Genomic DNA, 14742 nt, shown 5'->3' on the forward strand with positions numbered 1-14742 from the left:
TGCATATAAAAGTAAATTAAGTTAACCCACACTAAATAACATTTATATTTTTATTTCTTCTGTACCTTAAAAAACCATTTGTTTTATTAATTTTATTCATTGTCTTTTTCCTTTCTGCTCTGTCAGATCAGTTTCATTTCTGTCGCTATGTGATTGACATGTATGCACAAGGGGATTTTTATTCAGGTATTTCCCAAGATTCTTCCATTCCCTTTTAATAAGACTTGCTTTTTGGAGAGATTTTGCTTTATCATGTACTAAAATATGACTTGTGTATGTACTGTATAAGAAAACTGTGATGGAGCTGTCATTTAAAAAAAAGAAAAGAATAGAATTAACATCGCTGGTCTTAATTCTGCAAAATCTGCAGGTGAATTCTCAAATATTTGTAGATATTCATTCAGTCTATGGTACTTTTTCCCATGATAAGAAAAATATATTGGTCCAAGGCAATACAGTGGTTCCTCGGAATCCAAACGCCCCAGAACTTGAATGATTTGGAATCCAAACTTTTTTTTTTCTTCATTTTTGCCCCGGAATCCGAATGCTGCTTTGGAATCCGAACTGCAAGCAGTGCTCAGCCCAAAGCTTCCTCTCTGACGCAGCTTCCTGTTTCCGCCTGGAAGGGAAGCTTTGGGCTGAATACCACTTGCAGCTGCCATTGCCGATCTTGCCACTGGGGATCCCGATCTTGCTGCTTCTGCTGCTGGGGGTCCAGATCTTGCTGCCTCTGCTGCTGGAGGTCCCGATCTTGCAGAGTTTGTGGGACCAAGGAACGGATTAATCCAGTTTCTATTCTTTTCAATGGGAAAACTTGTCTTAGAACTCGAACGTTTTGGAACTTGAACGGGGTTCTGGAATGGATTAAGTTCAGATTCCAAAGTACCACTGTATTTGATTCTGACTGAGTTTAATTAATTTTAATGATTTTATATACTTCTGTCTAATTTTGTGGAATGAAGACCTACATTAAGAAAGCATTTATTTTCTTGTTCTATAGATGCATGAATCGTAATTTAGGAAATTTGAGCAAATTATAGTTTTCAGCTAGGAATACTCCCAAAGTTTTCATTCACATATACAGTGGAACCTCAGTTTGCGAGTAACGCGGTTTGCGAGTATTTTGCGAGACGAGCAAAACACAGCAAACTTTTGTCTCTCAAACCGAGCATCGCCCCGATAAACGAGCTCTCAGCAATGGTGGGTACCTGCCTGTAGGTGTTGCAAAGCTTTCAGCATGGTGGCTTCCTTCCCTCAGGGTCCCCGTGCGGCTGCCCTCATGCTTGTGCTTGTACGTGGTGAGTGTGTTGTCAGGGCAGCGGCTGGCTTGGCTCAGGAGAGGAGCGGTCGTGCGCATGCTCGCACAGGATGGCGGCCAGCTTGGATAGGGAGTCAGGTGGCGCTGACAGACGCAGAGGCATCGGCCGAAGCAGGAGGGCAGCCACCCGGGGACCCTGAGGGAAGGAAGCCACGACGCTGAAAGTGCTGCAGCACCCACAGGCAGGTAATAATAATAATAATAACAGTTTATATACCGCAGGACCGTTAAGTTCTATACGGTTTACAATGATTAGAAATGTTACAGATTGAGTGAATAAACAAAGTTACAGATTGAATGAACAAACAAAGTACAGATTTAGCGACAGGTGGTTCTTGCGCTCGGTTGTTAAGGACTAAGGTTGAATAGTATTTCAGGAATAGATGTGTTTTCAGACGTTTCCTGAATTCTCCATAGGTAGTAGGCACAAGCAATTGTTCAAGGTCTTTACCCCATAATGCTGCTTGATGTGCGAGAAGATGTTGATGATGACTTTTAAATTTACAACCTCTAACCGGTGGAGAAACGAAGTTCAGGTGTGAGTTTCGCTTGTGTCTGTTGGTTGAGAAAGAGAAAAGGTTTGTTATGTATTTAGGGGCTAATGAAGCAAAAACAACCAAACTTGAATTTCACACGTGCCTCCCTCGGTAGCCAGTGTAAAAGTCGATAGGAAGGTGTCACATGATCAAACTTCTTCAATCCACAAAGTAGTCTAACCGCTGTATTTTGAACCAGTTGCAATCGCCGCATGTATTTCTGGGGGAGTGCCAAGTAGGCGATGTTACAATAATCGAGTTGACTCAGAACAAGGGATTGTACTAGAATTCGAAATGATGAGGCATCGAAGTAAGCTCTGATGGACCGAAGTTTCCAGAGGGTATAAAATATTTTTCTGATCAAGGAGTCCACCTGGTCTTTCATGGTCAGGTTTTGGTCCAGTGTTACACCCAATATCTTCATAGTGGGTTGAATTGGATAGCTGAGGTTGTTGATGCACATTGGTGCTTTATTGTCGAGTGGGTATGGCGCTGCTATGAAAAATTTTGTTTTCTCTGAGTTTAGTTTTAGTCTGAATTCGGTCATCCATTGCTCCATCCGATTTAATACTTCTGTTGCTTTGGGGGTGACTTCCGAGACAGAGTTGGTGAATGGGATGATTATCGTGAAGTCGTCAGCGTAGCTAAATAGTTTTATCCCCAGTTGGGATAGTTGTGCACCCAGTGAGGACATGTAAACATTGAAGAGCAAAGGGGATAGCGGTGATCCTTGTGGCATGCCAGATGGATTGCTCCATGTATCTGAGAGATGTACCCACCCCTGGGCCACCATAGCAAACCTTGGTTGTGGAATGAATTGTTTGAGTTTACATTGTGGTCTATGGGGAACTTTGCTTTGATAAACGAGTGCTTTGGCTTACGAGCATGCTTCTGGAACGAATTATGCTCGGAAACCAAGGTACCACTGTATTCTTTAGCGCCTATCTTAAACCTCAGTTGCTGGAGCCACTTCCATGACAGGAAAGAATAGCAATAGTCTTTTTTGGGGATGTAAATCACTTCGGTTTTGGGACCTGCATGCTGGCATCTGCGGTTTGACAGACCTAAAGGAGTAAACATGCAAACTTTTAGAATTAGCTGTAGCAAAACAAAATAGGAAACCCTCCATTGTTCACTGATAAAGAGGTGGGTTCGGAGGCAGTCCTGGAGAGAGAACCAGACTATATCCATTCAACATAGTAGCTATTCAGTGCCAGCTATATAAAGTGAAGTGGACAAATTGATGCACACAAAAGGCTATCCTAAGTTATCTAGATAATTTTAACTAGATATAGTCAGAAGAAGAGTATCTGGTTAGGTCCTGTTCAATAGCAGTTATCTGTACTGCTCACAGTCTCACTAAGTACTGGCCTCTTAGAGAGTAACATTATAAAGCAGTGTCTGCATGTAAAGCATGTTTTGCACATAGAAAATGGTTGATACAAAATTGTTTGAGTCCCTGTATTTCTGAACAAGAACATATATGTTTATGTGATCTGGGCACAGGTATTCCTGGGTGTGTACTTTGCCCTAAGCTGGGGTTGAGTTGCGGTGGATGCATGCATTTTGTAAAATATTTGTGTGCATGCATAGACAATAAACACCTACTTCAAAACAGGGTCAAGTTTGTGTGAGTGCGTTTGTAGGCTATTGATTCTTGCCCCAGCCTATTTTATAAAGGCATCCAGGCACCTATAAAATAGTAATGCAATAGGCATGTACGAGGGCTGACTGAAAAGTAATGAGGCTTCCTCTGTTTTTCTTTCCAAAAAGTAGACGTGGCAATGCTGTGCTGGTTCTTGTGAAGCTCGTACATCGACATTTCCGAACCTCCAGTTGGATGATCGTAGTCTTCATCGTTGGGTCACAGTGAGAGGAAGAACTTCGTACATTTCGTCATGGCAGATGAGGAAGACGTGGCTGTGAGAGTACGCAGCACGGCTAATTGTTCCACCGCTGTACGCTTGCTGTAACATTTCAAGAGTTTCATTACCGCTCTTTCCAAGTTTAACACAAAATTGAACTCTCACAGACACGTCATCCTCGTCTGTCATGACGAAACCCACGAAGCTCTTCCTCTCGCTGTCACCCGTCAATGGAAACTACGGCAGCCCAACTGCCAGTTCAGAAGCGTCAATGTATAAGCTTCACAAGATAGTTAACTGAGCAAAAATAGAAGTGGAATCTTGGTTTACGAGCATAATTCGTTCCAGAAGCATGCTTGTAAACCAAAATACTCGTATATCAACGCGAGTTTCCCCATAGGAACTAAGGGAAACTCGCTTGATACGTTCCCACCCCCACCCCCTCCCCCCAAGGCCAGTGGCGCTGCTCCACCCCTCCGAGAACCGGCATCACTCTCCCCCCGCTCACAGAGGCCCCCTGCGTGAACCAGCACCCCCTGCCCGAACAAAATCAAACTTACCCCCCCGTCTGGCACCGGCACACGGCCCACAGGATGTGCCGGTGCCGCTTGAAGAAGTTCCTGCCTCTGCTGGGCCTTGAGCATGCATCTGCGCATGCTCAAGACCATCTAGTTCTCCCTCTCGCCGAGATTCTAGTGCGGCCGGCGGTTTAGCGCGCGCTGTTACGCACGTTTAACCGCTACTGTGCCTTCGTAAAAGGAGCCCTTAAAGTTTTCCAGGTGATAATAATCCCTGGAAAATACTGAGGTCTTTTCTCCAAAAACATTAGGAAACTTTATCTAATTAATCTCTGATTTGATTTGTTTTTGAATATCTTTTTGGTGGTCCTCTACTTTTTATAAGACAGATGATTCTAAACATTCAGTCACATAGGTTTTTGCTGTTCTGTAACTGCTCTCATTTGACTTCCTTATCTGGAAGGTAGTATGTCCCCCATTTCTTCCCTCTTCATTAGCAAGCAAAGTCCATTTTTCAAGTTTCAAGTTTTATTAAAAATTTGATAGATCGCCTATACCAGAGATCGCAAAGTCCCTCCTTGAGGGCCGCAATCTAGTCGGGTTTTCAGGATTTCCCCAATGAATATGCATTGAAAGCAGTGCATGCGCATAGATCTTATGCATATTCATTGGGGAAATCCTGAAAACCCGACTGGATTGCGGCCCTCAAGGAGGGACTTTGAGACCCCTGGCCTATACAGAGTTTCACATAAACGGTGTACATAAAAAAATAAGTTGGGTTTCTTTCACAAAGACCTACACATAAAGGGTCACTAATGGGACATATAAACTTACAGATACAATAGGAAAGAAAAAGGGGAAGAATAACAATATCAAAATAGGAAAGAGAACATAAAAGGTAAGATCAGAAGGAAGGATGGTGTTAAAAACCTATCAAGATAGCATGTTTAGTTGCATAATTGGCGTAAGTCATTAAGATGAACCGAGAGGAAAAATGAACCAAGCATACTCATTTAGGGGATCCTTTATTAAAGATTAGCACATTTTATCTTCCATGACCCATTTCATTCCTATGGGTCCTGCTTAAGATAACGTGCACTAATCTTTAGTAAAGGAATCCCTTAATCTGGCTCATACAGTTTAGTTTGCCCTTGATACATAGTGGGGCTGATTCTGTAGAGGACACCACGGATGCCTAAAAAGTGGCTTAGAATTGTCCTATACAGAATCACGTCTGCCCTAACGGACAGAAGCCTAACCATGCCTAATCCCCTCCCCCCCCAACCCCCCGATTCTCTAACCGGCGCCCATGCCATCACTGCTGAATAGAGAATCGTGCCTGCCTGATCAAGGGATCCTTTGCTATCAGCTGAACAGGGCAAGGGAATCCCCAATCAGCTGAGCCAGCAGGCCTCCCTTGCCAGTTCAGTTGATCAGAGGGAAAATACCCCTTTTATGATCAGCTGAGCGGTTGCGGCAGGGGACCCCCACCCCAACACATACCGTGAAATTAACAGGAGGGATGCCCACTCCATCCTGCCATTGACCCCCCCCAAAGCGGCATCACCCTCTCGCCTGAAGCAGCCTGGAAGGAGGTTCTGGGGGCTGGTGGCAGGAGGGAGTGGGCATCCCTCCTGCCAGGCTGCTTTGAGGATGTCAGGAGTTCGAGAGGTGGCGGTAGGAGAGAGTGTGCATCCCTCCTGCAGGGCTGCTTAGGGGGTGTCATCGCTTCAGGGGGGAGTGGGCATCCCTCCTGCCGATTTCACGTCACATGTCATGGGGTCCCCTGCTGCAGCCACTCAGCTGGTCTTGGAGTGGGTTATTTCCCCCCGTTCAGCTGAACTGGCAGGCCTGCCAACTCAGCTGATAAGAGATTCCCTTGCTGCGATTAGCTCAGCGGACTATCTATTTGAAATTTAGGCCAACATTTTGCTGGCCTACATTTCAGGCGTCTGTCATGGCCCTAGGGAGATGCCTAGCTTAATCTCGCCCAAGGCCACTTTTGGGCAAAACCACACCCAGCTTTGGGCAAACTTAAGTGTCCCCAAATATCTCCCTAGACCTGCGACAAATGCCTACAGTGTAGGAATCCTGCCACTGTTTTGGGGTTTTTTTAAACGTGTGTCCTGATTGGTTGCCAGAAAGTGGTAGGACGCCTACTGCTGCCTGCAATCGGGATGCCCATTATTAGAATCAGCCACAATATGTCCAGACATTTTTTGTTTTGGTGCATTCTCACTTCTTTTTTTTATAGCAAGCATGCTAGATCTTTCTGCATAGTTTGTTAAGGAGCTTGTCAAAAAAGCCACTTAAGTGGCTTTGTTTGCTAACCCACAGCAAAATTAGTATTTAATTATGAAGCCTTTTTGCATCTATGGGAGTAAAGCTTCCTCAGCCCAGTTTTCAACTGGCTTTAGCCACATTGCCTGCCATCGGCCCTGAACCCGAATATTCAATGCCAGGCAATTCCCAGCAACTCGTACTGAATATCTGGTTTCATTTTTGGCTGCCAGCTGATAATCAGTTAAGCCAATATTCAGCACCAACCAGCCATCGACCAACACATAAAGATAGGACAGCTATGCGGCCCTGTTCCTGTGCTAAATGTACTTTGTTAATGCTGAATATCAGGTCCTAAGTGTGACTCCTCCCCACGCAAATCGGGCACTAAGCACTCTCTGTTTTATCCTTTGCTTTCTTTATAATAAACACCAATCACACCACTGTTCTTTGACAAAAGTGGATTTATTAGTGGCTGCAGCCATAGATGTATACCATACTTGCAAGGATATGAACAATAAACCAACATTCTGAACCATCATAATGAACATTTAACCTCAAAATCAACATAGCCCAACATTCTCTTGTAACAGATAACATCTGTTGATACTCAACATCTGGTTCCTCAGCATGTCCAGGGAGCCATTCAAGCTTTCTCCTGATATCACTGTTAATACTCTTAAGGTCCTCGGCGACACCACGTAAAGCTCAAGCTTCTCATTGCTTTAAGCTTTACGTGTCCATTCTTCATTGGTATTTTATTTTATATTTTACATCTATTTTTTTATTTATTTCTTTAAATCTTTTTAATACTTAACTTCATAATTTGTGGTTTCATATTCGGGAATTAGTTGCTGCCAACCTGTTTCGCCTGATGCTTTATCAAGGCTATTCCCCTGTTTAACTAACCACCATCTCCTAGAACCACGCTTTCGATACTGACATTGGCGTCGCTAAGGACCTTAAAAGTGGCTCATCTGATCACAGCAGGGGAAATTACAAACAGCTGAGCTGGTAGAGGAAGCTCCAAACAGATGATGAGCAGCAGGGGAAGCCCCAGAGCTGCCAATTGATGGCTTTGGGGAATCCTGCCGGCTCAGCTGATTGAGGATTCCTCTGCCGCAATCAGATGAGCAGGCAGGGAGAATCAGCAGCGACAGAAGAGCTCAAAAGAGCTTTTTTTTTGGGGGGAAGGGGGCTGACAGGAGGGATGAGTTAGGAGCTGTGCTAGTGATTGCTATTCTCAGCAAGTGCCAGGCACAGTTCCTCCCCCTTTTACTAGGATTGCTCCACACAAATAACTTGCATATAATTTGCATACTATTCATGCAGAGCATCGCCTGGAAAACAAAAATCTTTCCCACCATGGTATTTTTTACCCTGGTGATGGAGCTTTGTGCATTCTGCCCTCAGTGCTTTGAATGCTTCTGTCAGAACTATGCTATTAATGCTGATATTGCTCTGTAGAATATGCTAGCAGCTTACTGTATCACAGGAGACCTAAAGTAGTTCCTTTCATTTGAAATAAAAAATAAGATCTGAGTATTTTACATTTTTATCTAAAACATTTTGCGAACAATGAGCCTTGATTAGTTGCTTATTATTACAGCTGGAATGTTTTTCTATAATTGATAAATCAGGTGGATTATTGGGAGCCAGTGATTTAGCATTACATAGCCTTATGCAAAAAGCCTGGCCTCTGCTTATTAGGCCAAACAGGGTAAGTGATGAGGTGGAGCTGGTGTTCCTAGCTCTGAGGAGAGGACATTTGAGACATCATAAAATGGTGTCACCTAAGTGTACTGTAGCAGGGGAATTTTATGCTGCTTTTTTCTCTTGTAAAGCACATACACACCTGAAAAGTCAGCACATGGGAAGTATGCACCTACTTAGGCATCCAAATAAATTAGATAATATGCCCAATTAATGATGTTAACAAGCAATAATTGAAAGTTAGATGTCCAAAGGCTGTGTGCGATTCACAAAATAAGCGTCCAGAATTTCGTAGACACCTAACGGAATAGGTTTGGGTGTGGCTTTAATATTGACGTCCACTTACAGAATTACATGGCACTGAGCATCCTAATACATCTGTATTTTTGCTTAAAATGTAAAACCAGGTCTACTTTTGAGCACAAGTTAGGTGTACACAACTTAGGCATCACTTAGGCATGCCAGAGGCATCCACATATAGTTGAACGGGGCTTCTATTTTGGGGGGTAAAGAGGACTCCTCTTTAGTTATAATGGGAAAAGATGTTTAATAATGCATTACTTAAGCAAAGCACATGAAAAGAAACAAATATATATTGCATACTAAACCTTCTATTTTTGGGAATAAAGAGGACTCCTCTTTGAATGGAAAATGAAGTTTAATAATGCATTATTCAAGCAAAATACATGATAAAATGTACTGCATACTAAACCTCATTCCCAAAGTTTAAGAAAATAAGAAGAGAAACACTTCTCACAATGGCTGTGGCAAAGAGCAAGTAGACATGTTTGACGCACAATCCTGACATTATTGTGACATCATCAATATGTACCTAGATGGCAGAATGTCACTAAAAATAATAGGAACCCAAACTTAAAAGGAAGCTCCTATGGCTCAGTGATTAAAGGCACATTTTCCATCTTCTACAAGTCATGGGTTCAAATACAGTGGAACCTTGGTTTACGAGCATAATTCGTTCCAGAAGCTTACTTGTAAACCAAATTACTCGTATATCAAAGCGAGTTTCCCTATAGGAAGTAAGGGAAACTCGCTTGATTCATTCCCACCCCCCACCCCCCGAGGACAGCGGTGCTGCTCCACCCCCCCAAGAACCAGCATCGTTCCCCCCCACTCGCGAACACCCTCCCTCCCCCCCATCAAACTGGCATCCCCCGCCAGCCCGGCATCCCCCGCCAGCCCGAAGAGAAGCCTTACCCCATCTGGCACCGGTATGCAGCCCCAGGATGTGCTGGTGCCAGTGGACGAAGATCCTTCTTGTTGCCTGGGCCTTGAGCATTTCAGAGAGAGCGAGAGCCAGAAGGCCTTTAGCATGTGCAGATGCTCAAGGCCCAGGCAACAGGAAGGATCGTCATTCACCAGCACATCCTGTGCTCTGCGTGCTAGTGCCAGATGGGGTAAGGCTTCTGTTTGGGTGGGTGGGGACGCCGGTTCGCGTTGGGGGGGGGGTGTTCATGAGCAGGGGGAATGATGCCTGTTCTTGGGGGGGGGTGCTCACAAATCAAGTCAACGCTTAGTTTGCGAGTCACGATTTGCAAAAATGTTTTGCTCATCTTGTAAAACACTTGCAAACCGCGTTACTCGCAAACCGAGGTTTGACTATACATACAAACAACCCCCCCCCCCAGGTACCTTAACATCTTCTTTTTGGTTTCATAAGAAAGAATGGTTTATGGACTTTGCAATTTATATTTGCACTCTGCCTTTTCCAGGGTCCAGAAAGAAATTTATTTTTACCTTGAGATGGCAGTGATCTCCTAAAATATCAGGAACCCCTGCTAAAAGGAAACACATGTAACTCAGTGGTTATGAGCACTGCTTCTATCTTCTATAGGTCACAGGTTCAAATCCTAGTATGGTCAGGGATCCCAGCACATGTTCCTATTTTATTGTGTGGCAATCTGCCATCAAGGTGCATATTGATGATGTCACAATGATGTCAGGATTGTGCGTCAAACTTATACTTGCTCTGAGCCACAGTCATTGTGAGTAGGGTTTCTTTTCTTCTTTTCTTAAACTTTTGGAATGAGGTTTAGTATGCAAATCATTTTATCAAGTGCTTTGTTTGAATAATGCATTATTAAACTTAATTTTCCATTATTATCAAAGAGGAGTCCTTTTTATACCCAAAAATGGGTTTAGTATGCAATATATGTATTTTTTTTTTTTTTCATGTGCTTTGATTGAGAAACACAGAGGCCAAAAGAGGAACTGGACAAGTATTGAAGGTACGTGTTTGATATTTATCTTAGAAAAATGACTGTTTATGAATCAAGAGGATATAAGCTTGGATTTTGAATTGACATGTGGTTTAATATCTGAGTGTGTGTGGTACAGTGGTTAGAGCTAGAGCTACTGTACCCCAAGATTGTGGATTCCTTAGGCAAGTCACTTAATCCCATTGAGCCCACCAGGAGAGAAGGGAAATATGTTAAAGTAGCCAAAGATAAATAAATAAAATATAATAGTAGTGCTTCTGTAAAATTGGGCTGCCTACTGCATACAATTTAAATGTAAAAAGCAGCATAAAATTGCCATTCTAATAACATCATAACGCTAAAATGTGAAGAGGTCTATGCGACACCTAAAAGGCGATTCTATAATGCACGCCTAACTATACAGACGCGCTTAAATTCGCTGAGTGCCACAGAGCACGATTCTCTATTGTGCGTCTATGCTTAATAGAATTGCGCTCAGCAGTATGCTGCTGGATGTCTAAACGATGCCTAACTTTTAGACTTCCTTTACAGAATTTGCTCCTTAGGGCCTGATTCCATAAATGGCCTCTAATCACTTATAGAATCACACTTAATGGTGCCTAAATGCACTTAGATGTCGCTAGGCATCCTAGAAATAGGCACCTGTATAATAGGCCAGGCATCTGCAATTAGGGCAACTAGCAGTGTCTAACATAGGCACAATTTATAGAATCAGGCCCATGTAGTACAAGCTAAGATGAACACCTTTTCAAAGGTGTAAATTTGTTTCTTGGCATTTTTTTTCATTGGGCTGGATCTGAGAACCTATTTTTTTTAGAGATATGTTCATAGGGGCTTACATTGTTTTGGGGTTTGTTTGTATTTAGAATAGGCTTAAAATAGATCCGGGGAATATTAAGCCCAAGGATGTCAACAGTTTTAAAACCAGTGACAGCTACAAACTGAATTAAACCCAAATATAAACCCTTGTTTAAAAGCAGACTGAAAGCCCACCTTTTTGATATAGCTTTCAATCCTTAACCCTACTCCTCTGCCCTCCTACCCAGCCAGCTCATTAACCGTTCCCCTTAACTGTATCCATGACATCCTGTTTGCCTTTGGGAAGCAAAGCTGAGATTGTGATGCCATAATGCCTCCTTCCACCAATAAGACACAACCTCATCAGTGATGTCACAATGGCTTGATTGTCCTGTACTCCCCTCTGCCCTCCAACCCAGCCAACAGATTAACTGTTCCCCTTAACTGTATCTATGACATCCTGTTTGTCTCTCTTGTCTATTTAGATTGTAAGCTCTTTTGAGCAGGGACTGTCTTCTTTGTGACACGTACGTCTGGTAGCGCTATAGGAATAATTAATAGTAGTAGTAGTAATATATTTGACACCAGGGCCATGTACAGGACGCTGACATTGCATATCTGGATCATGGCCAGCAACCATATATGTGCTTGCTGTGCCGTGACTTTAAACCCCCTCCCACCCCCCCACCCCCCGCCGAGGCCACCCTAGAATTATCTTAATAGTGCTGAGGCTGTTAGAAGGGATATTCAGCAACACTGCCTAACTAAATGTCACTGAATATCCCTTCCTGGCTTGCTGATTGGGCTGCTTAAACCCCTTTGAATATCTACCCCATTGATTCTTTTAGATTTCACACATAAGCAGCAAGAGGAATCATAGTTTGTCCAAAGATGTTCTCAGCGAAGGGCTGCAATGGGCTAGGAAGGAAGGCCTGGATAATTTACAGTGAAAGCTTATTGCAGGAAAAACCAGCTCCCACTGAGCTGGGAGTTTGGAGGAGCAGGAGGAAAATAACAAGCCCAATAAAGAGAGAGAGCTATAGTGACGGTATGGGAAAAAAAATCTCTTTCGTGAATGTTCAGATGGAAGTTCATGTACAATTTATTCTCTTGTTAACATGAAGGACAGATGACTTGATTGTAATTACAAATCAGAAGGCTATTTTTGTAAACAGAGTCCCAATTACGTTTATGTCTTATTTTTTATAAATTGTTTTGAAGTCAGACTCCGTTGGTGATACTTGTCAGTTTTGACCTTTTTGCTATCAATAAAAATGTGATGTTAACATGAGTTGATGAGTTGGGCTGTTTTTAATCTCTAATAGCTATAACTTGTTTTCTTGTGATGTCGCTTCACCTTCTTTCTGACATTCAAATCATGTAATACATACTGCATGCATGCTAATTTTGCCTGATGATTATCTGCTTTTTCCGTGTAATCTGCAATTCCATTCCATGTGGTGCAAATTCTTCCAAAAATGGAAAAATACTGATAAAGAGACTTGTATTTTATGGTATCTTCCAAGCCAAAAGCCTTTTTGATTTACTCATTTAAGGGAGAAATCGCCAGAAGATATTAGAGGTGTGAGTGCCAAACATTTTTATTTTGTTTAGTTTCTGGTGCCATTTGCGGAATTTTTCTTATCCTTCAGGGCTTTAAATTTTCTTTCGTATTTTAGAGAACATTGTCAATAATATACCCTATTTCTCATAGGGTATATTATTGCCATGTGTTCCTCGATCCCCTGGGACCTAAAGTATCGTAATTATGTGAAACTACAGAAACAGATTTTTTATTGTTGCAATTGAAATTTTTTTTTTTTTTTTATGTTCAAATATTTTTATTAGAGTTTAAACAAAAAGAAAACAGTAGTAGAGAAAGAATAACATTTGTAATTGAAATTCTCCTATGCAAATGCTGGCACACATGCTTCTCCATTGTGAGAACTGGGTAGTCTACATTGGAAATTAAAGTAAATGCTTCAGTATTGCCAGCCTCTTGATGGTACATACTCTTACCAGCTGAAGCAAAATTCCTTGAATAGAAGGTGCAAAAGGCCTCACGCCCTCCCAAGCAGTAAAAAGCTGACTTCAGGTTGGTAATGGTAGCCATGGTCATCAGTGACGTAGTAAAGGAGGGTGGACCGCTCCGGACGCCAGCACCTCTCCTTCTCTCCATCCCCCCTCACGTGTACCTCTTTAAGGGGTCCTTTTACTAAGGTGCGCTATCCATTTTAGCGCATGCTAAATATTAGCATGCACTAAATGCTAACGCTTGAGGGACCAGTGCATGACATCAGAAGGAAGTCGAGGCTGACACGAGCAGCAGGTGGAAGATGCTCACATCAGTGGGGGCACGCGGGTGCCAACCTCCCTCGCTATGCCACTGATTGTCATGTCTTCATTCTAACTGCAAAATGGAGGATAGTATCAGCAGGGCAAAGTATCCAGGCAAAGTTATCTGGATCCACAACAAAAATGGTACCTCAATACCGTATTCCACTTGAAAATGGAGAAAACAAAAAAAAAATCTCTTGTACAAGCAGGTGTATGAATAAGTGGAGTTAATGCAGTGAATGCAACCAGGTTTATTACAAACATCAAACATAAAATATAAAAAAGTGATAAAACCAAATATAACAAATGATGCTAATAAAATCAAATACCAATAGGCTCTGAGGGACAGGGGAGATATGATTCAAACGTTCAAATACTTGAAGGGTATTAACGTAGAACAAAATATTTTCCAGAGAAAGGAAAATGGTAAAACCAGAGGACATAATTTGAGGTTGAGGGGTGGGAGACTCAAGAGCAATGTAAGGAAATTCTTCTGTACGGAGAGGGTGGAGGATGTCTGGAATGCGCTCCCTAGAGAGGTGGTAGAGAGGAAAACGGTGACAGAGTTTAAAAAAAGCATGGGATGAACACAGAGGATCTAGAATCAGAATAATAATAGTAAATATTGAAGAACTAAGGCCAGTACTGGGCAGACTTGCACAGTCTGTGTCTGTATATGGCCGTTTGGGGGAGGATGGGCTAGAGAGGGCTTCAATGGCTGGGAGGGTTTAGATGGGCTGGAGTAGGTTTTAATGGAGATTTCAGCAGTTGAAACCCAAGCACAATACCGGGTAGAGCTTTGGATTCTTGCCCAGAAATAGCTAAGAAGAAAAAATTAAAAACATTTAAATTGAATCAGGTTGAGCAGACTGGATGGATCATTCGGGTCTTTATCTGCCGTCATCTACTATGTCATCTGCTATGTTACTATGTAACATGTTACTATGATAAATAAAAGTCCATAAGGCAAATTGTCACAACTAGTGTCTTAAGATGTGACCAACAGATGCAGAGCATTGCTGATCTGGGAAGTGTAAATGGCTGTGTTTGCCAAAATGGTCCTGAGGTGTAGAGAGCCAAATACAAAAGTGCTCTGTGGTAATATAAGGCTGCAGTGTAGATAGGATAACCTTAATTGGA

The 14742-nt window shown here is 42.5% G+C and overlaps 1 protein-coding gene across 46 annotated transcripts in view; it reads left to right on the forward strand.

Annotated features, from left to right (window-relative positions):
* The window catches only part of TRDN (triadin), a 597259-nt gene that overhangs the window by 274309 nt on the left and 308208 nt on the right, over positions 1–14742 (forward strand). For all 46 annotated transcript variants that reach the window (XM_033935829.1, XM_033935830.1, XM_033935836.1 and 43 more), the window contains one exon: positions 127–186. In XM_033935829.1, coding sequence (XP_033791720.1) covers positions 127–186 — 60 coding nt within the window. The remainder of the gene's footprint in view (positions 1–126; positions 187–14742) is intronic.

The sequence above is a fragment of the Geotrypetes seraphini genome, chromosome 3 (assembly GCF_902459505.1).
Source record: "Geotrypetes seraphini chromosome 3, aGeoSer1.1, whole genome shotgun sequence".
Lineage (NCBI taxonomy): Eukaryota > Metazoa > Chordata > Amphibia > Gymnophiona > Dermophiidae > Geotrypetes > Geotrypetes seraphini.